We start from the raw sequence: 21,985 nt of genomic DNA, 5'->3' as shown, positions 1-21,985 counted from the left end.
TGCTGGGAATGCTGGGACATTATACAGTAATGCTATGGAGGGATCGGGGGATGATGGTATCATTGTATGTGTCAGGTTCCTATAAGGTGTGAGGATGTCACCGTCTATTTCTCCATGGAGGAGTGGGAGTATGTAGAAGGACACAAAGATCTGTACAAGGACGTCATGATGGAGGATCCCCAGCCCCTCACATCACCAGGTAATACAGGACTAAATACACACGGCCTATAATTATCTGTATGTGAAGAATTCATTCAGTCCCTGTATGTGTTTCCTCCAGTTCTATCCAGTGAGAGGACAACACCAGAGAGATGTCCCCATCCTCTTCTTCCACAGGACTGTAAGCAAGAAGATCCCAATGTTCCTCAGGATCATCAGGTAGATGGAGAGAAGGTGTCATGAAATCTCCTCTATGATGTGTAGAAGGATGTCAAACTCTTGTTTTATCCACCAGTATTATACACTGACCAGTCAATTTATTAGAAAAACTTTTCTGTCCCAACTGAAATTATTAGACACATGACCCCGATGTGCAGTATGAAATGAAATGATCAGTTTTCAGAATGTGAAGATTAAGCAATCTGAACAACTTCGCACAAGTTTATCATTGCTAGATTAGGTAGTTTCTACATGCAAGATTAGAGATAAGCAAGATTTAAAATGCTTGGGTGCTCGTTCCTCAAACTGAGCAATTCCTAATACTTGCATGTTCATTTCGAATAGCATGTATAATAGGAGTCAATGGAAAAGATGAGCTTTTTTTCCTGCAGACCCTACAAAGAGGTCTGTGGGGCAGTGAAAATGTTCAAATGGGTGGCAAAAGTACTGAATGGAAAGAAAACAGCATGGGGAAGACCCCTGGAAGCATCTTTAACTCTCAGATCCCTGCTGAGAACAATGGTGTCACGCTTCTACTCCACTTTAACACCCTCATGACTGGATGTATTTTCGGTTTTCGTTTTTCGCTCCCCTTCTTCCCAGAGCCATAACTTTTTTATTTTTCCGTCAATACTGCCATGTGAGGGCTTGTTTTTTGCGGGACGAGATGTACTTTTGGACAACATCATTGGTTTTACCATGTTGTGTACTAGAAAACGGGAAAAAAATTCCAAGTGCGGTGATATTGCAAAAAATGTGCAATCCCACACTTTTTTTGTTAGGCTTTTTTACTAGTTTCACTAAATGCTAAAACTGGCCTGCCACTATGATTCTCCAGGTCATTGCAAGTTCATAGATACCAAACATGTCTAGGTTCTTTTTTTATCTAAGTGGTGAAAAAAAAATCCAAACTTTGTTTAAAAAAAAATTTTGCGCCATATTCCGATACCCGTAGCGTCTCCATTTTTCATTATCTGGGGTCAGGTGAGGGCTTATTTTTTGCGTGCCAAGGTGACGTTTTTAATGATACCATTTTGGTGCAGATACGTTCTTTTGATCGCCCGTTATTGCATTTTAATGCACTGTTGTGGCGAACAAAAAAAACGTAATTCTGGCATTTTAACTCTTTTTCTCTCTACGCTGTTTAGCCTTCAGGTTAATCCTTTTTTTTTATAGATAGATCAGGCAATTTTGAACATAGCAATACCCAATATGTATATTTTTGATTATTTTTTTTTGTTTTATTTTGAATGGGGCGAAAGGGGGTGATTTGAACTTTTATATTTTTTTATTTTTTAATATTTTTAAAAACTTTTTTTAACCTTTGGCATGCTTCAATAGTCTCGAAGAGAGACTAGAAGCTGCCATAACTCGATCGGCTCAACAACATAGAGGAGATGATCAGTTCTCCTATATGTAGCTGAATTGCTCACTTGCTATGAGCGTCAACTACTGGGCAGCGCTCACAGCAAACCGGCACTGACATCTATAGAGGTCTCCAGGAGACCACTGGTGTCATGCCAACCCACCGGTGACCCGTGATCACGTGACAGGGGTCACCGGTGGGCGGATTTCTGGCGCGATTGCCAGAAGCGTTTCTTAAATGCCGCTGTCAGCGTTTGACAGTGGCATTTAACAGGATAATAGCCTCGGGTGGATCGCGATTCCACCCGCTGCTGTTCTGGACACATGTCAGCTGTTCAAAACAGCTGATATGTGCCGGGAAAGACGTGGGCTCACCGCCGGAGGGAAGGGAGGGTATCCGACATTGGTCTCCTATTACGCCCGATGTCGGAAAGGGGTTAAGGAGTGACAATAAAACATTCCAAACCGATGAAAAATTGAATTCTACAGGGAAAAAAATGTTTAAACATTTTTCCTGTATAATAACTTGTGTATAAGGCTAAATTTAAAAATAATTTTAAAACATATAATTTGAGTAAATAAAAATTATTATTTTTTAATTAAAAAATAGGAAATTTCAGTGTACCGTATATACTGTATATACTCGAGTATAAGCCAAGATTTTCAGCCCCAAAAAATGGGCTGAAAGTGCCCCTCTCGGCTTATACTCGAGTCATGGAAGGCGGGGAGGTCGGTGGGTGAGGGGGAGCGATGCCTGTCAAATACTCACCTGCTCCCGGCACTCCTGACGCTGTCCCCGCATGTCCCACGGTCTTCGGGTGTGGCAGCTTCTTCCCCTGTTCAGCGGTCACTGGTACCGCTCATTAAAGTTATGAATATGGACTCCACTTCCATAGGGGTGGAGCCGCATATTCATTACTGTAATGAGCGGTGCCACATGACTGCTCACTACAGGAAGAAGCTGCCGCATCCGGAGACGTGGGACATGCAGGGACCGCGTCAGGAGCAACGGGAGCAGGTGAGTATGTCATATTCACCTTTCCGCGTTCCACCGCCACCTCGTCTTCCGCGTCCTCTGCAGTGACTGTTCAGCTCAGAGGGCGGGATGACGTATTAGTGTGCGCGCCGCCCTCTGCCTGAACAGTCAGGGCAGAGAGATGGGACGCTGAGGAGCAGCGGGCAGCGACGAGAGGTAAGTATGTCATTTTTTTCTTTTTTTTAGTGCAGCAGCATTACATGTGGCACAATGTTATATGGAGCATCTATGGGGCCACAAATAACTGCATGGAGCATTATATGGGGCATCTATGGGGCCATAACTGCATGAAGCATTATATGGGGCATCTATGGGGCCATAACTGCATGGAGCATTATATGGGGCATCTATGGGGCCATAAAGAACAGCATGGAGCATTATATGGAGCATCTATGGGGCCATAACTGCATGGAGCATTAGCATCTATGGGGACATAACTGCATGGAGCATTATATGGAGCATTTATGGGGCCATAAAGAACTGCATGAAGCATTATATGGAGCATTACCTGGGGCCATAAAGAACTGCATGAAGCATTATATGGAGAATCTATGGGGCTATAAAGAACTGCATGGAGCATTATATGGAGCATCTATGGGGCCATAACTGCATGGAACATTATATGGAGCATCTATGGGGCCATAATGAACTGCATGGAGCATTATATGGAGCATCTATGGTGCTATAAAGAACTGCATGGAGCATTATATGGAGCATCTATGGAGCCATAAAGAACTGCATGGAGCATTACATGGGGCATCTATGGATCCATAAAGAACTGCATGGAGCATTATATGGGGCATCTATGGGGCCATAAAGAACTGCATGGAGCATTATATGGGGCATATTTTTATATGGAGCATCTTATGGGGCCATAATGAACTGTATGGAGCATTATATAGGGCTTATTTCTCTGTCGCCCATGACGGCACCACGGAGAGAGGGGATCCGCCCACCAAGGACAGGAAACCTACAGATAAAAAGGCGGTACCACTCTCCCGCATCAGTTGGTTTCCTGTCCTTGATGGGAGACCTACAGACTCACCAGAAGAAGATCATCGTGGGATTCCGGGGCCAATCAGTCCGACTCAGGCAGCTGGGGTCCCTCTGCCTCGGCTGGTGTGGTGACCCGAAGCGCCACCGCTGGGGCTAGTGGGCCTCTAGGGTGTGCGGGGGAGGTGACATGGAGTTCGCGGTCACCTCCCTAGGTAAGATGCAGCAGCGGCAACATCCAGGGGGGTCCCTCTGTGGTTGCGGGAGAGGTAGCGCGGCTCTCCCCCCTTCAAGCGTCAGTCTGCACACTGCATGGCCAGGAGGCGTGCAGGGACCGCGCATGCAGGCTGCAAGCAAACCGGGAGCTCCGGAGAGGCAGCGTTTCATGTGCGCCATGGGCAGCGCCATCTTGGGCCGCCCGCGCGTGTGCGGGAGCTCCTGCGGCGCCGAATGGCGTGGGCGCCGGCGTTCTGCGAGCGCTTCTGCGCAGTCACCGGATGGGCGCTTCTGCGCAGGCGCCGGGTGGGCGCTTCTGCGCAGCCGCCGGCGGCGTTCGATTCTGAGCGCTTCTGCGCAGGCGCCGGATGGGCGCTTCTGCGGGCGCTTCTGCGCAGGCGCCGGATGGGCGCTTCTGCGCAGGCGCCGGATAGGCGCTTCTGCGCAGGCACCGGATGGGCGCTTCTGCGCAGGCGCCGGGAACGAGGCCGCAGCTATTGCGCAAGCGCGCCACGAGAAGCGCGGCGATATAAAATGGACCTGGCTCCAGTCATCAGGAGGCGAAAGACCGCAGCGCAAGCAGCGGCACAAGCCTCAACACCAGCGCAGAGCGCAGCACTAGTGCAGAGCACGGCACCGGCGCAGAGCACAGCATCAGCGGCCAGAGCAGAGCGGCGGTCAGCCGCATCATCAGTCGATTGACAGCAGCCTACGTGAGGCCATACCTGCAATCAGAATGAGTGACATGGCATCACCCTTACCTGAGTCACCACCACCACCATCAGCATCGCCGCAGCAGCAGCAGCAGCAAAAACGGCGACAGCAAAAAGGACACCAGGACACCACCGGTAAAGAACGCCAAAGGTCCCAACATAGCAAGGGGTCCAGTACGGCGTCGGGGGAAAAGACGGACATGGAGCATCCTCAACCGGTATTTATGGGTCCTGGAGGTGGTAAGTGATCTTCGTGAAAGTTAGAGACAGTAAGGGTATTATTTGTCTCTTTTTCTCTAGGGAAAGAAGAGCTTAGGGAAAACCAAGCATAGGATTTGTGCCCTGTGTAAAGAAGATCTTCCAAATATCTGGGAGAAAAGACTTTGTAGTATATGTATACAGCAAACAGTATCCGAGGGGCTTCCCGGGTTTGCAGCTGACCTCAAAACCCTGATTAAGAATCAGGTAGAAGACACCTTTAAGTCTCTGAAAAGGGGAAAAAAACGGAGGAAGACTAAACACAGGTCTCCGTCCCCGGTGTCTAATACAGACAAGGATAGTGCGGACTCAGATTCATCTGACTCCTCCACCACCTCCTCCTCTTCTTCGTCATCGTCTTCTTCCTCTGGGGGTCACAGCTGTTTCCCCTTAGAAGACACCGATGGCCTCATTAAAGCAGTGAGGAGCACTATGGGGTTAGTAGACTCTCACCCCAAAAGGTCGGTTCAGGACATCATGTTCGGAGGTCTTGAGCAAAAGAAAAAGAGGGCTTTTCCACTCAATGAAACTATTTCCGCACTAATCAAAAAGGAGTGGAAGAAACCCTTGAGAAAGGCGTTATTGACGCCAAAAAGGAAGTACCCCTTTGAAGACGAATCTTGCTCCTTCTGGGAAAAAGCCCCCAAGCTAGACGTAGCTATTGCTAAAGCGTCTAAAAAATTTGCCCTTCCTTTTGAAGACATGGGGGTCTTAAAAGACCCTATGGACAAAAAAGCGGATGCTTTTCTCAAAAGTGCCTGGGAAGCATCTGGAGGAGGTCTAAAGCCAGCAGTCGCAGCCGCATGCACGTCCCGTTCATTAATGATTTGGTTAGACCAACTGGAGGGCCAGCTAAAGGGGAAGGCGTCCCGTGACTCCATACTGAACACCTTGCCGGTACTAAGAGGGGCGGCCGCATTTGTAGCAGATGCTTCTGCTGATTCTATTAGATTGGCTGCCAGGTCAGCGGTCTTCTCTAACGCGGCAAGGCGCGCCCTCTGGCTTAAGTGCTGGCCAGGGGACTTACAGACGAAGTCTAAATTATGCACTATTCCTTGTGAAGGGGAATTTCTGTTTGGCCCCACCCTGGACGACATCCTGGAGAAGGCAGGAGATAAAAAGAAATCTTTTCCTGCCCTGGGTTTCCCCGCTTTTTTAATATTTTTAAAAACTTTTTTTAACCTTTGGCATGCTTCAATAGTCTCGAAGAGAGACTAGAAGCTGCCATAACTCGATCGGCTCAACAACATAGAGGAGATGATCAGTTCTCCTATATGTAGCTGAATTGCTCACTTGCTATGAGCGTCAACTACTGGGCAGCGCTCACAGCAAACCGGCACTGACATCTATAGAGGTCTCCAGGAGACCACTGGTGTCATGCCAACCCACCGGTGACCCGTGATCACGTGACAGGGGTCACCGGTGGGCGGATTTCTGGCGCGATTGCCAGAAGCGTTTCTTAAATGCCGCTGTCAGCGTTTGACAGTGGCATTTAACAGGATAATAGCCTCGGGTGGATCGCGATTCCACCCGCTGCTGTTCTGGACACATGTCAGCTGTTCAAAACAGCTGATATGTGCCGGGAAAGACGTGGGCTCACCGCCGGAGGGAAGGGAGGGTATCCGACATTGGTCTCCTATTACGCCCGATGTCGGAAAGGGGTTAAGGAGTGACAATAAAACATTCCAAACCGATGAAAAATTGAATTCTACAGGGAAAAAAATGTTTAAACATTTTTCCTGTATAATAACTTGTGTATAAGGCTAAATTTAAAAATAATTTTAAAACATATAATTTGAGTAAATAAAAATTATTATTTTTTAATTAAAAAATAGGAAATTTCAGTGTACCGTATATACTGTATATACTCGAGTATAAGCCAAGATTTTCAGCCCCAAAAAATGGGCTGAAAGTGCCCCTCTCGGCTTATACTCGAGTCATGGAAGGCGGGGAGGTCGGTGGGTGAGGGGGAGCGATGCCTGTCAAATACTCACCTGCTCCCGGCACTCCTGACGCTGTCCCCGCATGTCCCACGGTCTTCGGGTGTGGCAGCTTCTTCCCCTGTTCAGCGGTCACTGGTACCGCTCATTAAAGTTATGAATATGGACTCCACTTCCATAGGGGTGGAGCCGCATATTCATTACTGTAATGAGCGGTGCCACATGACTGCTCACTACAGGAAGAAGCTGCCGCATCCGGAGACGTGGGACATGCAGGGACCGCGTCAGGAGCAACGGGAGCAGGTGAGTATGTCATATTCACCTTTCCGCGTTCCACCGCCACCTCGTCTTCCGCGTCCTCTGCAGTGACTGTTCAGCTCAGAGGGCGGGATGACGTATTAGTGTGCGCGCCGCCCTCTGCCTGAACAGTCAGGGCAGAGAGATGGGACGCTGAGGAGCAGCGGGCAGCGACGAGAGGTAAGTATGTCATTTTTTTCTTTTTTTTAGTGCAGCAGCATTACATGTGGCACAATGTTATATGGAGCATCTATGGGGCCACAAATAACTGCATGGAGCATTATATGGGGCATCTATGGGGCCATAACTGCATGAAGCATTATATGGGGCATCTATGGGGCCATAACTGCATGGAGCATTATATGGGGCATCTATGGGGCCATAAAGAACAGCATGGAGCATTATATGGAGCATCTATGGGGCCATAACTGCATGGAGCATTAGCATCTATGGGGACATAACTGCATGGAGCATTATATGGAGCATTTATGGGGCCATAAAGAACTGCATGAAGCATTATATGGAGCATTACCTGGGGCCATAAAGAACTGCATGAAGCATTATATGGAGCATCTATGGGGCTATAAAGAACTGCATGGAGCATTATATGGAGCATCTATGGGGCCATAACTGCATGGAACATTATATGGAGCATCTATGGGGCCATAATGAACTGCATGGAGCATCTATGGGGCTATAAAGAACTGCATGGAGCATTATATGGAGCATCTATGGAGCCATAAAGAACTGCATGGAGCATTACATGGGGCATCTATGGATCCATAAAGAACTGCATGGAGCATTATATGGGGCATCTATGGGGCCATAAAGAACTGCATGGAGCATTATATGGGGCATATTTTTATATGGAGCATCTTATGGGGCCATAATGAACTGTATGGAGCATTATATAGGGCTTATTTCTCTGTCGCCCATGACGGCACCACGGAGAGAGGGGATCCGCCCACCAAGGACAGGAAACCTACAGATAAAAAGGCGGTACCACTCTCCCGCATCAGTTGGTTTCCTGTCCTTGATGGGAGACCTACAGACTCACCAGAAGAAGATCATCGTGGGATTCCGGGGCCAATCAGTCCGACTCAGGCAGCTGGGGTCCCTCTGCCTCGGCTGGTGTGGTGACCCGAAGCGCCACCGCTGGGGCTAGTGGGCCTCTAGGGTGTGCGGGGGAGGTGACATGGAGTTCGCGGTCACCTCCCTAGGTAAGATGCAGCAGCGGCAACATCCAGGGGGGTCCCTCTGTGGTTGCGGGAGAGGTAGCGCGGCTCTCCCCCCTTCAAGCGTCAGTCTGCACACTGCATGGCCAGGAGGCGTGCAGGGACCGCGCATGCAGGCTGCAAGCAAACCGGGAGCTCCGGAGAGGCAGCGTTTCATGTGCGCCATGGGCAGCGCCATCTTGGGCCGCCCGCGCGTGTGCGGGAGCTCCTGCGGCGCCGAATGGCGTGGGCGCCGGCGTTCTGCGAGCGCTTCTGCGCAGTCACCGGATGGGCGCTTCTGCGCAGGCGCCGGGTGGGCGCTTCTGCGCAGCCGCCGGCGGCGTTCGATTTTGAGCGCTTCTGCGCAGGCGCCGGATGGGCGCTTCTGCGGGCGCTTCTGCGCAGGCGCCGGATGGGCGCTTCTGCGCAGGCGCCGGATAGGCGCTTCTGCGCAGGCACCGGATGGGCGCTTCTGCGCAGGCGCCGGGAACGAGGCCGCAGCTATTGCGCAAGCGCGCCACGAGAAGCGCGGCGATATAAAATGGACCTGGCTCCAGTCATCAGGAGGCGAAAGACCGCAGCGCAAGCAGCGGCACAAGCCTCAACACCAGCGCAGAGCGCAGCACTAGTGCAGAGCACGGCACCGGCGCAGAGCACAGCATCAGCGGCCAGAGCAGAGCGGCGGTCAGCCGCATCATCAGTCGATTGACAGCAGCCTACGTGAGGCCATACCTGCAATCAGAATGAGTGACATGGCATCACCCTTACCTGAGTCACCACCACCACCATCAGCATCGCCGCAGCAGCAGCAGCAGCAAAAACGGCGACAGCAAAAAGGACACCAGGACACCACCAGTAAAGAACGCCAAAGGTCCCAACATAGCAAGGGGTCCAGTACGGCGTCGGGGAAAAAGACGGACATGGAGCATCCTCAACCGGTATTTATGGGTCCTGGAGGTGGTAAGTGATCTTCGTGAAAGTTAGAGACAGTAAGGGTATTATTTGTCTCTTTTTCTCTAGGGAAAGAAGAGCTTAGGGAAAACCAAGCATAGGATTTGTGCCCTGTGTAAAGAAGATCTTCCAAATATCTGGGAGAAAAGACTTTGTAGTATATGTATACAGCAAACAGTATCCGAGGGGCTTCCCGGGTTTGCAGCTGACCTCAAAACCCTGATTAAGAATCAGGTAGAAGACACCTTTAAGTCTCTGAAAAGGGGAAAAAAACGGAGGAAGACTAAACACAGGTCTCCGTCCCCGGTGTCTAATACAGACAAGGATAGTGCGGACTCAGATTCATCTGACTCCTCCACCACCTCCTCCTCTTCTTCGTCATCGTCTTCTTCCTCTGGGGGTCACAGCTGTTTCCCCTTAGAAGACACCGATGGCCTCATTAAAGCAGTGAGGAGCACTATGGGGTTAGTAGACTCTCACCCCAAAAGGTCGGTTCAGGACATCATGTTCGGAGGTCTTGAGCAAAAGAAAAAGAGGGCTTTTCCACTCAATGAAACTATTTCCGCACTAATCAAAAAGGAGTGGAAGAAACCCTTGAGAAAGGCGTTATTGACGCCAAAAAGGAAGTACCCCTTTGAAGACGAATCTTGCTCCTTCTGGGAAAAAGCCCCCAAGCTAGACGTAGCTATTGCTAAAGCGTCTAAAAAATTTGCCCTTCCTTTTGAAGACATGGGGGTCTTAAAAGACCCTATGGACAAAAAAGCGGATGCTTTTCTCAAAAGTGCCTGGGAAGCATCTGGAGGAGGTCTAAAGCCAGCAGTCGCAGCCGCATGCACGTCCCGTTCATTAATGATTTGGTTAGACCAACTGGAGGGCCAGCTAAAGGGGAAGGCGTCCCGTGACTCCATACTGAACACCTTGCCGGTACTAAGAGGGGCGGCCGCATTTTTAGCAGATGCTTCTGCTGATTCTATTAGATTGGCTGCCAGGTCAGCGGTCTTCTCTAACGCGGCAAGGCGCGCCCTCTGGCTTAAGTGCTGGCCAGGGGACTTACAGACGAAGTCTAAATTATGCACTATTCCTTGTGAAGGGGAATTTCTGTTTGGCCCCACCCTGGACGACATCCTGGAGAAGGCAGGAGATAAAAAGAAATCTTTTCCTGCCCTGGGTTTCCCCGCTTACAAACGGCCCTTTCGGAGCAAGAGGTTTTTCCGTAAAAAGCAAGGGAGAAACCAGGGAAAATGGGAGGATAAGAAAAACAGAAATAAAGGGTACCTGTTTAATAAAAACCCCGGCGACAACAAGAAACCCTCTCAATGAAGGTTGGCCCCGGGTGGGGGGGAGATTGTCACTCTTTCTCCCGGCCTGGGAAAAGATTACATGCAGCCAATGGATCCTGGGCATAATAAAATCAGGTCTAAAGCTAACATTTCTGAGAACTCCTCGTCCCTTCTTTTCAATAACCTCTCCAAAGTCTTCAGCGGAAGAACAATGGGCATTAGAGAACGAGGTCCTAGGACTAGTGGACAAGGGGGTTCTTCTAGAAGTCCCTCCACAAGAAAGAGAACAAGGTTATTATTCCCCTCTATTCCTGAGAAAAAAACCAGATGGGTCTTACAGGACTATCATAAACCTGAAGAGCCTAAACAAATACCTAGAGATTCAACCATTCAAGATGGAGACGATAAAATCCTCTATAAAAATGCTTTTTCCTCGATGTTTTATGGTAGTCCTGGACCTGAAGGATGCCTATTATCACGTCCCCATCCACATAGATCACCAGAGGTTTCTCAGGATAGCAGTTCATGTCAGGGGGACATTACGCCACTTTCAATTCTCAGCCCTACCGTTCGGACTGGCAATAGCCCCGAGAATATTCACAAAAATAATTTCGGAGGTAATGGCTCATCTCAGAGAGCAAGACACCTTGATTGTACCATACCTGGACGATTTTTTGATAATAGGCTCCTCCCCCCAACACTGCAGCAATCAGCTGGATACAGTGACAAGGTCCCTACAGGATCTGGGTTGGCTGATAAACTTGAAAAAGTCCAGACTGGTACCTTCCCAGGTCCAAGAATATCTGGGTCTAATACTGGACTCTATAAAGGAAGAGTGCCGTCTTCCAGAGGAAAAAATACAAAGCATGATAAGACGAGTGGCCAAAATACAAGCCCTCCCTTCTATAACACTACGCCAGGCTATGTCCCTCTTAGGATCCATGACTTCGTGCATACCGGCGGTCCAATGGGCGCAGCTCCATTCGAGACACCTTCAATGGCAGATTTTATCAGAAGAGATCTCTCTGGGAGGGCATTTAGAAAGTCGGTTGAGATTATCTCCAAAAACAACTCAGTCACTAACCTGGTGGGCATCACTAAGGAATCTTTCCCAGGGAGTCCCATGGGTAATCCCAATCTCAAAGATACTGACGACAGATGCAAGCCCCAGTGGCTGGGGGGCTCATTTAGGCGACCTAGTAGCTCAAAACACCTGGCCAACATCCCTGCGGGAGGAATCCTCCAATATGAAAGAGCTCCTTGTGGTCAAGTTCTCCCTCCAGGAATTCTTGGGGGCCCTTCACTCCCACCACGTCAGAGTCATGTCGGACAACAGGGTGGTAGTAGCATACCTGAATCACCAGGGGGGGACTCGCTCCAAAAAACTGATGGAGGTAACCAACGAAATTTTTCAGATAGCCGAGAGCAACCTTTTATCCCTGACAAGTCTACACATAAGGGGGGTGGACAACTTCAAAGCGGACTTTCTAAGCCGCTCCAGTTTAAAGCAAGGAGAATGGGAGCTAAATCAGACGGTATTTACCCAGATTACAAGAAAATGGGGGGTTCCCAACATAGATCTCTTTGCCAACAACACAAACAAAAAAGTAACCTCCTTTTGCTCCATAAATCCTCAAGGGAACCCGGTAGCCCTGGATGCGTTTCTGATTCCATGGCGGCATCATCTAGCTTACGCATTTCCCCCATTTGCCCTGATTCCGGCAGTGCTGAGGAAGATTCGGGAGGACGGGGCTCATGTAATCTTAATAGCCCCGTTCTGGCCGAAGAGACCTTGGTTCTCTTGGATGAGGAGAATGTCGATATCCGACCCGTGGGTACTCCCAGACCTCCCAGACTTGCTCTCCCAAGGGCCGATCAACCATCCACAAGTTATGAACTTACACTTGACGGCCTGGCATTTGAGAGGAAGCTACTAGAGGATAGAGGATTTTCACCAGCATTAGTATCCACTCTCTTACAAAGTAGGAAACCGGTCACGACAAAACAATACGGGAAGATATGGAAGAAATTCCTATCATCATCAGGTTCCAAAGTAGGAGAAAAGGTTCCCCTTAAAACTGTATTAGAATTTTTACAAAAGGGGTTGGAGATCGGTTTAGCCACGAGTACCCTGAAAGTCCATGTGGCAGCATTGGGAGCTCTGTTTAATTACGATCTGGCAGGGAATCGGTGGGTTTCAAGGTTTATCAGGGCAGCAAGCAGATCAAGGCCAATTCCAATTAAAACCTCCCCTCAATAGGATTTAAATTTGGTCCTTAGAGCCCTGACTAAACCTCCCTTCGAACCCTTGGAGGAGGTCCCGTTAAAAATGCTATCCCTCAAAACTTCCCTGCTGGTTGCCCTCACATCCGCTCGTAGGATTAGCGACATACAAGCTTTATCTGCTAACCCTCCATACACTCAGGTTTTAGAGGATAGAGTTATTCTCAAGATAGATCCTGCATACCTCCCGAAAGTGGCTTCCCGGTTCCATAGAACTCAAGAGATCTCTCTTCCCTCCTTCTGTCCTAACCCTAAAAATAAAGAGGAGGAAGCATTACATACGCTAGATGTAAGGAGATGTCTCATACAATATTTAGAAGCCACTAGAGAGAGTAGGGAGGATGCCTCTCTTTTTGTATGCTTTCAGGGTCCCCGAAAGGGGAAAAAAGCCTCCAAATCCACTTTGGCAAGATGGGTCACGGACGCTATCAGCTTGTCATATTCGTCAAGTGGAGTGTCTGTTCCAGGGGAAGTCAAGGCTCACTCAACGAGGGCAGTGGCGGCTTCTTGGGCGGAGAAGGCCGGAACCTCTATCGATCAGATATGTAGAGCCGCTACTTGGTCATCACCTTCCACATTCTATAGACACTATAGATTGGACCTTATTTCCTCTTCGGACCTTACTTTCGGTAAAAGGGTTCTGGAAGCGGTGGTCCCTCCCTGAATGTACAATCTATGAAATCTCTCCGTGGTGCCGTCATGGGCGACAGAGAAAAATATAGTTCTTACCGATAACGGTATTTCTCTGAGCCCATGACGGCACCCGTACATTCCCTCCCTTCACTTATGGGTGTGCACGTTAATATAGTGCCATAGTTTATTTTTTGATAGGCCACGTGGTATCTCAATTAAGTTAATATAAAGTAATGTTGAAACTAATAAGCTGTTCCATAGTCTCCCATCGTTCTCTAGTAAACAACTGATGCGGGAGAGTGGTACCGCCTTTTTATCTGTAGGTTTCCTGTCCTTGGTGGGCGGATCCCCTCTCTCCGTGGTGCCGTCATGGGCTCAGAGAAATACCGTTATCGGTAAGAACTATATTTTTTGTATGGAGCATCTTATTGGGCCCATCATGAACTATATGGTGCATTATATGGGGCTCCTGATACAATATGGATATTCAAAAACACTTAACCTACTGATGTCTCAATTAATTTAACTTTTATTGGTATCTATTTTTATTTTTGACATTTACCGGTAGCTGCTGCATTTTCCACCCTAGGGTTATACTCTAGTTAATAAGTTTCCCAGTTTTTTGTTGCAAAATTAGGGGGGTCGGCTTATACTCGAGTATATACGGTACTCATGATAAGCCGAGTTTTTCAGCATATTTTTTGTGCTGAAAACACCCCCGTCGGCTTATACACGAGTGATTGTCCAAGAAAGATGGCCGGGAAGGGGGAGCGGTGGAGCAGTGGGTCACAGAGGTGTAACAGAGGTGTAACTGTGCCTGCTGCTAAAGAAAAATGAATATTCACTGCGCTGGCAGTAAATATTCATTTGTCTTATAGTGCGCACAGTTGCAGCCGCAGCCGCCGGCTTCCAGCTCACATCCTACTTACCTTCCCTGTGTGGGGATAACGAGCCATGCATACGGGGATGGGGAGCCATTCATACGGGCATGGGAAACCATGCATACAAGGACAGGGATGGGAAGACCTGCATACCAGGATAGGGATGAGGGGATAATGCATACCTGGCTTATACTCGAGTCAACACGTTTTCCCACTTTTTGATGGCAAAATTAGGTGCCTTGGCTTATACTCGGGTCGACGTATACTCGAGTATATATGGTAATTTATGAAGGAAGCAAGAACTACTAGACATAAAAGAGGGCCTCATACACATTCAGTTCAAATTGTCATGTATTGGTACTCCTAGACTCATAAAGGCTATGCACTTTCGAGGGTTATATACCAAGGAAATGTACTCCAGACCACGGAATAGTCTATGGGTGAACAATATAATACTAATGAGGGTATGTGCACATATTGAGTAAAACCTCTTGGCAGGACAAATGCAGCTGCAAAAACGCATCTTTGGTGAGATTTGAGATGCAGCAGATTATTTTATGCACCAAATCTACAAGTCAAAAATACTCAACGTTCAGACATTTTTTGAGGCTTTTTTTATACCAAGGAAATGGTCTCCAGTCCATGGAATAGTCTATGGGTAAGCAATATAATAACGATAAATTTTGAACATGGTTTTTGAAGGCTACATACCAACAAAATGTACCCAAGAACACGTAATACTATATGGCTGAGAAATGTAACCCAGCAATTTTTTTTTTTATTATTATTATTTTTTTTATATATGACAAAAATGTACCCCCGAACACGGAATAGTGTATGAGTAAGAAATGTGAACAAACAAGCAATATTTTCAAATGCTTTTTTATACTGTTATATACCACCAAAATGTGACAGAAAGCATGTAATACTCTATGAATGACTAATCTATTCCGGAAATATTTTTCTACGATTTTTGTACTTTTTACATACCACTGTAATGTAACAATAATCTTGTTAGTATGGAAAAGTCATTGAATCCATAAAAAATTTTAGAATTAAAATATTTTGAAAGTGTAATTGACACATAAAGGCTTTGCAGAAAGTGCAAAGCAGACTGAAATTATGAGGCGGGTCTTAGCCCTAGCCTCATAGCACCTAAAAAAGCTGCAACTGGTGGGCCTGATTAAAATATTGAATATTACAAACACTTTATGTGCTGCTGTCATCTGGTGGTGTGGAAAAGTGGGGGTCAATCCAGGATTTGTTCTTTTTGTATGAGAGTGATCCTGTCTGGTAATGTCTGTTATGACCCCCGAGGCACTAAAAAACTACACCAACAAGATGCTGGCGGCATGGCAGCACAAGGTATAGAGTATAGAGGACATCTCATCCAGGTGTCCAGCTTTAAGACCCAAAAGTCACAGAGGAATTAGGGAGTACACTGGTTTGGTTGGCCAAGTATTGCTTTACCATCTTTAAAAACTTTTCCCGCTTTGTCAAAAATACCCGGTCATCAGGCCCCTGGGCTGGTGTCATGAAATTCGCCATGCCTTTGACAGTGTACCCCTGCCTCTGCTGTGTTACTCCATGGCTTCTCCTTCTTGGTTGGCAAAGATGCTTGCCCCCTACCGCTAGTGTTGTCTGAACTGAAGTTTTTCGACATATTTTCCACAATAGTCTTCTGGTATAGCACCATTTTAGAAGACCTCTCCACTTCAGGATGAAGAGATAAGTTCTCCTTGCAGCATGGGTCTAGCAAAGTGAACAACCTGTACTTTTTTTTTTTTTGCTAAGATGAATGTAACGCGAGGGTCACGGGAAAGGCATCGCTACATAAAGTCGGCCATATGTGCCTAGCTCTCCATCTCCTCCTCACTCTTTTGCTCATCATTCACAACCTCAGCCCATCCACGTAGGGGAGATGGGATGATGGTTGTGTGGATACTAGCCTCTGTTGCACTAGCCACCAGCTTCTGTTCCTGCTCCCCAGTGTCCACCTCCTCATTGTTACCCAATGTTACCCTAATTGAGCAGATGAGATGAGGCTGGGCTGGCTGCAATCTCTCTGTGTTATGCTTTCCTACATTCGCACCTGCTCCGCATGCAAAGCTTCATGTTTAATTGTGAGCAGTGACTGCTTAAGTTGGCACAGAAGCAGGATAGTTGCGCTGACTATGGCATCCTCACCGCTCACCATCTTTGTGGAGTGCTCAAAGTCGAGTTCAAGGTTCGGTTTTGCCGATCAGACCACCGTTTACCGAACAGTTTGTCGAATGGTTTGACGAACGTATCCGAACCGCATTAGATTCAATGGGAGGCAAAAGCAAATGCATAGAAAACACCATAAGGGGTGACAGAAAGCTTCCCAATCAGCTGAAATTAGGAGCAGCCACCATGAAAAGTGGCATCAATTGACCCACAGTAGAAATTTGCAAATGGCACAGCAGCAGTCAGCCATGGGCCATGCATGAGGTATCAGGGCCTGGCCCAGCATTTACAGCTTGGAATTGAAGTTTCAATGAGAACCTGGTGGTTAAGGTATCAGTGTAAACCTTCACCTCCATTATTTTTTTTTATTCCTGCCTCACTCAGATAGCTCAAACATCAGTTTCATACAGTAATATTGGTAGAAAAATGTAAGGAAAGTAACATGGGCCTACATGTCTTGAGCCCTACTTATACGGGCAACCCACCAGATGGAGACCCAACTTGGAATCTCCACATTTCAAAAAATTGTTTGTAACATCAGCAGAGTAGCAACAACAGGCATCAAAGACACCACAAAGATGGCACAGACTACAATAACGCAAGATCAATACATGACACTAAAACAACACCATTGCCTAGTCTGCCCATTCTGCGACTGGGGTGCAAAATTCATTGGAGATCCATGATTTGTTCATTTTTATGAAAGTTAGGCGGTCTACACTTTGATGGGACAGCCAGATGCACTTATCCGTCAGAACATTATCAGCAGCCCTGAAGACGCGTTCTGAGAAAATGCTGGCTGCCGGGCATGATAAAACCTCCAAGGTGTAACAGGCGAGCTCAGGCCACTCTTCCATTTTTGAAGACCAAAATGTAAAAGGGTCCAAACTCCCCCTAATGGCATTGATATTGTACTCCAAATACTCTTGAACCATACTTTCCAGTTGCTCACAACGTGTCAGACTTGTATTCTGTTCTTCTGGTGCACGGGCTGGTCAAAAAATGTGTTAAATGACTCGCAGAAATTGCTTATGCCACTTACACTGCTGCTGCTAATGTTTTGGCGATGACACCTTAATGTTCCCAGGGTTGGACTTCTACAACTGGGATGCACACTGTGTGCCTCACTGCTGTCTTAGGGAAAGCCACTTTTAAGATTGTCTACATGCATATTTCGATACTCCAGTAGGCGTGCATCCCTTTCCAGGGGAAGCATCTGGCTAAATTTACTCTTGTACCGTGGATCTAACAGAGTGGCAACCCAGTAGTCAGCATTATTTCTAACCCTAAGAATACGGGCTTCTTGTTGAAGATAGTGCAGCAAGAAGGCGCTCGTGTCGGCGCTTCCATGAAGTCCAAGTCCATGCTGTGTTGGTGGCGGGGTAACACTCAAGGTTGCTTCCTCCATTCCCTCTCGCCAACCACGGACAACATAGAGCATATCATTATCCTCTTCATCTCCTGATTGTTGCGTGTCCATCACCTTGTCCTCCTCAATTTGTTCATCGTCTCCTGCACATTCACTAACAGTTTGTCTGGTACTATGAGCCCCGTTTGATCGCTGTAAGCCACCCTCCCATTGCACCCGCCTGTGCGAGGACAGTCCAGAAATTTCAGATATTGTTATCCCTTCTGCATTCTCCTCTGATTCTAACTCTTCCTCTGGGACCATCACCTCCTCACCCAGACTATCCAAAGTGTGCTCCAGCATGTAGATGACCGGAATAATGATGCTGATGATGGCATCGTCAGTGCTAATTCTAACCGTCTTAATAGCCATTTCATAACTGTGCAGAAGGGTGCAGAGATCCTTCACATGTGCCCACTCCACAAGCATGATTTGCACCACGTCTGGACTGCTTTTTGCCTAGGCTATGCAAAAGGACATACTGCACCAGGGCTGATCACTGCTACAATACTGCTGCAACATATGCAGAGTGGAATTCCACCATGTCGGAACATCGCTAATCAAAAGGTTAACCTGTAGGCCAAAAGACCTCTGTCGATGCGTCGATGACCTGCGAGGTGCGATCAGCAGAAGTGAGCACACAGTGACTGTGCTTTCTGCACCAACGCATCCAGGCCGGGATCGTGGCATAGAAATTGCTGCACCGCCAGGTTAAGGACATGAGCGAGCCATGCAAGGCACATGTGTGAGGTTGCCATGGCGTAGAGTCACCACCAGATTTGCCCCATTATCGCACATGGCCTTCCTTGACTTCAGGTTTAGGGGAGACAGTCATTGCTCTATCTCGGCCTGGATACCTGTCCACAACTCTTAAGCTGTGTGACTGCGCTCTCCAAGGCATTTTAATTTAATCACTGCCTGATTGCGGTTAGCCATAGCTGCGCAGTACGGAGGTGGGGGAGATTCGGTCTGCACTGTTGGAACGTGTGTCTGATTAAACGAGAGGTTGAGGGCACAGGTGGAGGCCCTAGAGGAGGTGAAGGAGGCAGAAGCACTGGAGGAAATGTTAGATATAAAGGTTTGTCTCCCAAGCCTTGGGGATTCAAAGACTTGTGGTGCAGCCCATTGACCGCCTACCCCCACAGCCACCAGAGTCACCCAGTGCTCGGTCAGCGAGATATAACGCCCCTGCCCATGTTTGCTCATCCAGGTGTCACTGGTGAAATGCACCCTGGCAGACATAGATTTTTTCAGGGAATGGGTGATGTTGTCGCCAACATGCTGGGGTAGCGCAGGCATAGCTTTCTTACAGAAGTAATGGTGACTGGGCAACTGGTACTGGGGGACTGCAACAGCCCTCAATTTTTAGAAACCGTCTGTATCCACCAGGCGGAAAGGCATCATTTTTGTGGCCGACAGATTGGAGATGGTAGAGTTCAAGCTCTTAGCTTTGCCACGTGTCTTTTATGTGACCACAACTGCGGAATTGAGATCTTGCTGCTGTGCTGAGAGAGGTCAGAGTACGGAGAACAGGACAAACTGCTGGACTGTGAGTGAAGTGCTGGCGGAGATGTTATGGTGGATTGAGAAAGATGTGTTGTGCTAGGTGACACAAAAGCAGCAGTCATGTCTACTTCCATAACAGCTGACCGGCTCTCACTCACCCTGACTGTGGTGGGTAAACAATTACAGTTTTTCAGCCAGAGACCTGAGTGAGAAGATTTGCAATGGTAAAGGTTGATGCGATGACAGGTGGTTGGCGAGGCCTCTAGTCTGCATTTTAGCGCAGTGAGATTCCCACACTAAAGCTTGTTGATCGCATATGTGCCAGTTAATGCATGTAGTTGTCAAATTATTGCCTCTACTGAGTTTTTTCTGGCAAATTTGACAGATAGCATGTGTTGGTCATCCTTTGCCGTCTCAAATAACACCCAGGCTAGGCAACCCTTGCCACCCCTGGGAACTGCACACTCGCAACTGATGTTAGCCCCAGTTGGGGCTGAGGATGCAGGGCTTGTTGTGGTTGCATCACTTTGTGTCTGTGTGGGAAGCCGCAACGTAACTGCCTCATCTTCCTCCTCCTACACCTTCTCTGCTGAGCTACTCAGCTGCTTACCTCTGGGTTCACACCAAGTAGGGTCTCCAACCTTATCATCATCCTCTCACATTCCTCACCCTGACAGTCACCCTAATCCTCTTTCTGCCCTGACACCACAGTACAGTCCACGTGCACCTCCGTATCTGAGTCTCATCAGGATCACCTCCTTCCTTGGTGGTTAACATCTGGTGACGAGGGTCTGGATTCTGCTCGGACCCTACTTCGTCTGGCCCCGGTTCTAACATGAAAAAACTTTGGTCATCAGTGCACATGCTTTCTTCCTCTGGAATCTGCGATTCTTTGGAGCAGAACTACAAGGGTGATTGGGGTACCACCTCTGAGGATAGTACTGTGTGTAATGTTAAGGTGGAGGAAAAGGTGGAGAGGCTACTTGATGCAGCGCTTGCCATCCACTGGAGCACATGCTCTTCCTGAGCCTCATCTACAAGGCGTACCGCTGTGGCTGCCAAAGAAAGGGAGTGGAGGAGGCTGGCTAGTAAGAGATGTTATCAGTGATCTTTGGACAGGGTGAGACAGTGTTTGTTCAGTTGAGCTTTCATTCACTTTAACACCTAACCCATGTACATGTCTAACACCAGACCTATTCCCCCTTCCACCATGACCTCACTTTTTCCCACTAATATTGTAAGTAGCCTTCCCCTTTTGTACCCTGCTGTTTCACAACCTTAGTCCCACAGCTGTCAGTCACCTGTCACTAAATGAACAATCACTATTTATTTTCTTAGATCGTGTGCCTGAGCAACACTGTCATGCCTAACAATTTTTGCTTGGAAACCTGGCCTTCTGACTTACCACTGAAAAAACAGTTTTAGCACAAACGATTTGGAGTAGCTAATTAAGCCTCGTGGCAGCAGCACTATATTATGCCTAATGATTTTTGTGTGGAAATCTGGCCTTCTGATTTGCCACTGAAACACAGTTTTAGCCCAACGATTAAAAAGTAGAAAATGGAGCTTCATACTTAATGGTTTACTATGGCGACACATATCTTATACAGTATCCACCAGTTACATTCATTATTTGTCTCCATCTTACCTGATAACACTTTTTTTCCTTCTCCCTGCATCTCACTCCCACTGTATGGTCTGTTCCCCTTGGCTTGGCCGTCTAGATTTCTTTATCTAAACACCAAGTCTGTGTTATATGTAGGCTCTGTCCTTGACATCTTGGGGCCCCCCACATACTCTTGGATACTTTTCTAGACCTCTGACTCAATACTAGAAATGCTCCTTCTTCCCTAGATCTCTGACCAGGTCTTACTAGCTGTTCTCTAATTTTCCTGCCACGTGTCAGTATCAGTGTCCATTTAGGAGCACAATATCATCATCCTTCCTTATCACACACACTCTATGTTCCAGCTCTCTCCTTGCTTCTCAGTCACTCACTTATCTCTTCAACTGTCAATCTACAACTGAACCCTAACAACACCCAGGGGTCTATTTATACATTGAACCTCTCTCTTTCTTCCAAATTTTTCTGCATACCTAATTTAATGCATCAAGGACCAACAATGAGCATTTTACCAATATTTTACCAATATTATACCAGTTTGTCAAGAAGAATTTCAGTTGTAGACGATCAACGTCAAGAGTCTGAACACACGCATGCCACAGGAAGCAGATAATACCAAGGGCAAACTACTGGAATTTATCTGTAAATCCTTATGCTTTTTGTTTTGTGACATTCCTTTCAATTGGCAGAACACTGATATACCCAGGCAACTGGTACCGCAATGGGTACACCAGTGGCCCCGACTTTTGTAAATGTATTTTTGGTTATTTTGAAAATTGACTATATGACCTTGGAATAAAA

At 47.5% G+C, this 21,985-nt stretch overlaps 1 protein-coding gene across 2 annotated transcripts in view; it reads left to right on the top strand.

Annotated features, from left to right (window-relative positions):
- The window catches only part of LOC143767223 (uncharacterized), a 323,645-nt gene that overhangs the window by 279,055 nt on the left and 22,605 nt on the right, over window positions 1–21,985 (top strand). The window contains exons 4-5 of one of the 2 annotated variants that reach the window (XM_077255376.1): window positions 76–199; window positions 281–378. In XM_077255376.1, the coding sequence (XP_077111491.1) occupies window positions 76–199; window positions 281–378 (222 nt within the window). The remainder of the gene's footprint in view (window positions 1–75; window positions 200–280; window positions 379–21,985) is intronic. The other variant, XM_077255375.1, reaches the window with a different exon arrangement.

The sequence above is a fragment of the Ranitomeya variabilis genome, chromosome 4, assembly GCF_051348905.1.
Source record: "Ranitomeya variabilis isolate aRanVar5 chromosome 4, aRanVar5.hap1, whole genome shotgun sequence".
Classification (NCBI taxonomy): Eukaryota; Metazoa; Chordata; class Amphibia; order Anura; family Dendrobatidae; genus Ranitomeya; species Ranitomeya variabilis.
Note: the sequence above shows the minus strand (reverse complement) of the source record. Positions and strands in the feature narration are given on the sequence as shown.